The sequence below is a fragment of the Fundulus heteroclitus genome, unplaced genomic scaffold (genome assembly GCF_011125445.2).
Source record: "Fundulus heteroclitus isolate FHET01 unplaced genomic scaffold, MU-UCD_Fhet_4.1 scaffold_178, whole genome shotgun sequence".
Taxonomy (NCBI): Eukaryota; Metazoa; Chordata; class Actinopteri; order Cyprinodontiformes; family Fundulidae; genus Fundulus; species Fundulus heteroclitus.
The window spans coordinates 264,670-270,671 of NW_023396590.1; the positions used below are offsets into that span (position 1 = coordinate 264,670).

A 6,002-nucleotide genomic window follows, 5' to 3' on the forward strand; every position below is an offset into this window, starting at 1 on the left:
CTAAAGTTTGGAGAAAGAAAAAAACAAGTGAAAACCAGTTTAACATTCAGCAAATTATAACTGATTAAATGAATGCTGCCTGTGCCCGTTAAGCACATTACGCTGAGTGGAGCCGGTGACCGCACCAAGATGGTGGCCGCACGGCATGACAAGGTCGTCCACTATATATGTCCATGGCGGGAAGAAGACTCCAGCATCAGGTCAGACGTCATTTTAACCTAGTAGGAGAAAAAAGGCTCCCCGTAATCTATGTGCAACAACAGATCCTGACAGAATCAGAACTTTTTAACCTAAACTTTGTCAAGTGTGCTTTGAAATTTAATTTGACTTGAGTTTACTTGATCTAAGCTGTGAACAAAGGTCTTTTACTGACATCTACTGGATTAAATAAAGTACTCCAGGAGCATAGAAAGTACAGTCATGTTCAATAAATTAGAATATTATTGAAAGGTTCCTTTATTTCAGTCACTCATTTCACAAACTGATGATGTTTTAAAGTATATTTCCACAAATTATGATTCTGCATTTAAAAAATACTTTAAATAAACTGTAATAAATTAATGTCAATGCAATCTATGTGAGATAATCTGATTTCTTTTATGCAAAATAAAAACAAAAAATGAGGCATCACAGTACTGTAGAAAAATGATTACACCAGCATAAAAATACAACAGTTTGAGTTTGTTGCTTCGCACGAGATTTTCAGTAATTAAAAAAAAAATGTTTAGGGATTCTTGACACACGTGATCAGCTTCATAGTTACTGTGTCTTAATCCGCTGGACTACATCATGAGTTTTCTCTGGATTTAAAGGCAACATAGGCTACGTTTACTATGCAGGCCTTAATGCTCAATTCCGATTTTTATGAAATCTGATTTTTTTTGCGTGGTTGTTCACATTTCCAAATATATGCCACTTGTATGTGCTCTCTTGTGTGAACTGAATTCATACAACTTAAGTGTCCCGCATGCGTTGACATCACATGTAGCAAGCTTGCTCAGTGTTTGCAGAAGTAAACATGGATTATAATGCTGGGGCAAATTTTGTGCTCTTTAATTTCTTTTCTAACCGGAGCTTTCTCTTCATTGACTGCTCTCCTCATTGTTGTTCGCCATGGGTGTCGTTTTTCTTCCTGCTTCTGCATAGTAGGACGCAGATTAGTGCCGTTTGTCAAGTATCAATGACCTACAGGTCGGACGAATGCGACCTGGCCGAAAAGACACAGATTGCATTTGAAAAGATCAGATACGTATCGGAATTAGGACCACATATCCAAGTGGCCTGGGTCACTTCAGGCTGCAGTGTGAACGTAGCCTTAGAGTCCCTTTGTGAAACCAGGCAAGTAAAACAAGTACTGGACATTTCAATGTTCTTCTTGGTTTTAAGTATTTCTAAAGGGGCCGTTTACACGACATCCACACCAGAACAACCCAATGGTAATCCACACATAAAGAAATCAGAGCAAATTACTCCAACAGGTTATTGGTAACAAAACGTGAATGTCTCAATGATCACACTTACATAAATGTACTGAATTCTTTAAGGAAAAGCCCTTTTGGTTTATTTAATGTGTGGTTTATAATGGAGTGTTGCCATCATCTGGGGAGCATTTTCTTTAAACGCCCTGTTTTATGAAATCTTTATTCAGATTCGGAAGAGATCGGCAAGACACAGATAAGGACTCAATCACTGTTTCTGTTAGGATAATAGTGCCCATATTTATTATTCCCCACAGAATACAGCAAACAAACAAACATTAACAAACACTATTTCTGCTCCCCCACAGAATATAGCAACACAAAACAGCAAGCACTTCTTAAACACTATTTCTGCTACCCCACAGAATATAGCAAAGTAGCAAGCACTTAAAGCAACATGCTTTCAGACAGGCGTAATGTTCCATCGTTTACCATGGCACAGAACTGGGAAGTCGGTAAGTTCGGTTAGAGTGACATCAACGCGGCCAGGCGTCCTCCCACGGCAGACTTCAACTGAGGGCGGTCCCCTCCTTTTTATACCCATAAACAAAGTATCAGATGGGAGCGAGAGTGGCAAGTTCTCTCTCTCAGCTGATCTGTTTGTCCCGTTTCCAAAACATGTTTCCAAAACAAAAACCGTTCCCAGCATCTCAGCAGTGTGTGAAGCAAAATAACATTGCAGCTCAGAATACAGCAAATCAAACAAAATAAGGAATACAGAATCAGTCTTTCCCACAACACATTGTCATAGGTTCCCACCACAAGTTAAAACAAGTTATAGCAAAATAACACATGTTGTTCTCAGTTTTGTGTGAAAAACATAATAACAGAGCATGAGCATAAATGTTGCTCTTAGTTTAAAACTAACCAGTTTTTCCCAAAATACATTGTCAAAGAACAAAAATAATTCTTTAATATATCACACCCTCATTAAAAATCTCAGAAAAATATTGAGGTGTTCAGCACTTCTTTCACCGTGTTTTTATTCCCATGCTGGTAGAAATCGTCATCACTCCACTGAGGCCTAGTGTCGGTCCTCCCTCAGGACAAACTTCAAGCCATGGTCTCCGTTTGAGTCGTAGCTCTGGTACGCCGGCAGCGAGGGCCAGTCCGGCTGGTAGGTGGTGGTGCTGTACACAAACGCCTCAGTGATGTTTCCAGTTGATAGTTCGTTGTCCGCCACGTCCGCCAACTCGTTGATTTCCAGCTCTACTACAGTCCGCTGGTACATGGTGGGGACCTTCTCGAACCAGTCCAGGTATTTCAGCATCTTTTCGTCCACTCTGTAGAGCTCTCCATGGACTCTGTGGCCTTGTCCTGGGAGGTTAAGGAGGAAAGGGAGGTTGTACTGAGTAGCGATCACCAGTGGGTACTTCTGGACGGTTGTAGCTGTGGCGAGGAGCTCCGCCTTTCCATTATTGCTGTCTGTCATGTAAGGGTAGTTTGGCTGCGCTCTCTTTAGGGAGCCGTAAACAAAGACGCGATGCATGAGGACAGAAGAACAAGAAGGCACCTGGGATTAAAGGATGGGAGAAATCAGTAGAGTTGTTGTTTGTTCAAAAGCAGATCAACTAAACAGGTCAGTTTAAAGAGCATTAGGTAATTATATGAAATCTTGAAAACACTCAATAAATACTTTAATTTAATGCACATTAAAGTTAGGTTGTTGGTGAGCTGCAGCTGAACTGCAATCAGAGTGACTTTGAGAAGGTGGGCCTTACAGTAAATGCCTGAGATTCAATGGGCTGCCAATTCCCTTAATTAGGGCAAACATCGGGTATCACCACCAGGAAACCCAAAGTTTGATTCATTATAATGCAGAAGAGATGGCTGCTGCTGCTGCAAAACACAAAACAGAAACTAAACTATGTCCCTGCCTTTTGGTATGAGCTTATTTAAGTCAATGATCCCCTCGACATCAATTATTCTTTGCAACACAATATCCACGATTTCAAAACTCTTTTTTTTAAGTCAAAAAATGATTTTATTGTGACGGCTTGTCGGATCAGAATCAGAATAAGAATCAGAATGAGAAAAAATAAATAAATAAATAATAATAATCCCAGAGGGAAAATTACAGAATCAGGATCAAGCCCTGGATTAAGTGTGTAGGACAAATTTAAAAGGTTATTGGAGTTAATTAGGGATACACAAGCAATTATATAAACACTAGTCTCATTAGCATAAAAATATTTGCTTTAACTTTTGTCATTTTTGCTGCACTGGCTGGTATATATGAAATAAGTGTGCCTCAAGTAGGCATCACCGTGGAACACTTTAGGATTTAGGAAGGTTGCCAGATGTAATTCCTTCTGCTTTGATGCAGTGAGTTCTTAAGAGGGATAATTTTCAACGTCCAAAAAGTAAAATGAAGGGTTTTCAAAATAATCAATATTTAAATGTAAGACTCAGATGAATTACAATGACTAACTTTGTAGCTTGTACTTAATTTGCGTAATACAGTTGTTAAAATAAGATAAAATTTATTTGAACAACTTTTTTCAGCTTTTTTCGGCTCCGGCATATGAATCGAGTTCTTTCACATCCAAGTTACCAAACTTAAACGCCTTACTATATTGTAATACAGCAGGCTTTAAAAGAGTTATTTTACCCAACGTCTACAAATGCTTCTTTTCAACTTACCCTTTCCCATGAGAAAGGAGCTTGAAGAGGATAATGTAACATAAAACCTAAACAACAAAGGATATCCAACATAAACTTATTTGAGGACATTAAACTACACTTGACTGAACAAATGCCTGTAACGATTGTATTACTCATAACAAAAAGGACAAATTAACTAATAAATGGATCAGTTTAAGACCCCCACCACTACAGAAACACTGTAATAAGTCTTGTTCTTGATATTTCACAATCCATGGTGTCAAAAGTCTTGGAAGGAGGCATAAGAACTGCTGCCCAGTGCGGCTCGTCTGAATAAAAGCCTTTATTACTTTGCAGGATGGTGATAGCTGTACTGCGGCTATATACAAAAGCAGATTAAAGCCTTTATAAAGATATTCTTACAACTTAAATGCTCCTTTAGTTGTTTGTGAGACTTAATGACTAACAGGAACGGATGATTTTGATGTGGCTCTCTACTATATCTGTTTAGGTCTGCAGGGTTCATCCTCTAAATAAAGACGGGAGAATTTCAAACACCGAGGGGGCTTAAAGTTATTAGATTGTGTCAAGCTCCATTTGTAAAGATAAAACAATGGTAAATTAGTTCCTTTTGTGAGTTCAGAGACAGCTTGAGGCTGGGTCCAGTTCTGCAAATACAATAATTAGACGGGTTCCAGCTAGAGAATGACACTGCAGTAAACCGTGAGATATGACGGTTTCTGTTCAGCTCTTATAAAAAGGGCCGCATCTATTCTAAAAGAAATACAGTTTTTGAGTATTAAAGTCTTTACTTAGTAAAAGTACTTAGTTATTTAAAACCTTTTTATTGACTTAAGACCACATTGGAAGGAGTCTGCTGTAAAAACTGCTCCATCTAGACCAGGGGTCTGCAACCTTTACAGTCTAAAGAGCCATTTTGCCTACAGTCCACTTGAATTAAACAAATTCAGACATTTTTTGAATGTTGCCTGGCCTTTTCAAAATAGACAGGTTATAATTGTTGATAAAGATCTACTGTAGGAAATATGTTGTCATTGTTAAAGAAACACCCTTATATGTCTGTTTTGAAGTTTAAAAAAGAGGATGGATGGGATGTTGATATTTGTGGATAATGATGTAAAAAATCTGAAAAAATATTGATTTAAAATTAAATATTACTGGGACTTTTAGTATCATTCAGTTGTGAAAATTAAAAGCAATTATTCCAAGAAAGAAACTGCAAAAACCTGCATTTATTATCATTATTGCATTTAAATAACATAATAAAAATATAATTTGTAGCCAAAGTTATTAAGAGTCACTGAGGAAGGCCCAAAGAGTCACATGTTGCAGACCCCTGATCTACACAAGTAAAAGCTGAATGGAAATAATCTGACATTAGATTCAGGTGGCGGAGAATCTCTGGATCACGATAAGAAGTAATCACCCCTCCATTAACTGCACGTCCATACAAGAAAATGAAAACGTGTTCAAGGTGCAACAGCCGGGTAAACTGCATTTTTTTTAAAATTGGTGGGTGTGCCGCTCCTTTTCTAATGCTGCCCTGAGCAGCTGCCCGTATGATCAACATCAAAAATTAAAGTTTTACTCGTGATATTTTTGGATTTTCTCCCCTATGACACCAGACCTGTTGCAACGTGCAGACCTCACATTAACTAATAGCAGCAGCAGCGACGACAGGAGACTAAGGAGAACACTGCGATCTGCTGCGGTTTAATGAGCCATAAAGCTGACGTCAGCAGCCAAATCCTGCTTTAACAGCTTTATAATGACGTCATCGCGGCCTGCGTAATTTAATATATTCAAGAACTTCATTTTCGCGAAGTCCCTACGGTTGAAAATCCCACTAAAAGTAACCCGGCGCACAGGTCTTACCTTGCAGGACGTAAAGAGCGCTTT

General features: G+C 38.6%; 2 protein-coding genes across 2 annotated transcripts in view; both read right to left on the reverse strand.

Moving 5' to 3' along the window:
* LOC110367387 (gamma-glutamylaminecyclotransferase C-like) overlaps positions 1-6,002 on the reverse strand; it is a 28,841-nt gene extending 22,839 nt beyond the window's left edge. The window contains exon 1 of the mRNA XM_036129507.1: positions 5,979-6,002. The gene's annotated coding sequence lies outside the window, so the exon portion shown is untranslated. The remainder of the gene's footprint in view (positions 1-5,978) is intronic.
* On the reverse strand, positions 2,455-3,412 carry LOC118556017 (gamma-glutamylaminecyclotransferase C-like). The gene has a single exon (XM_036129508.1). The coding sequence runs from the start codon at positions 2,965-2,967 to the stop codon at positions 2,503-2,505; it is 465 nt and encodes a 154-aa protein (XP_035985401.1). The 5' UTR covers positions 2,968-3,412; the 3' UTR covers positions 2,455-2,502.

What these genes read in the sequence shown, in the direction of transcription:
- LOC118556017 (XM_036129508.1), bottom strand. Translation starts at nt 2,967, where the DNA reads ATGCATCGCGTCTTTGTTTACGGCTCCCTAAAGAGAGCGCAGCCAAAC.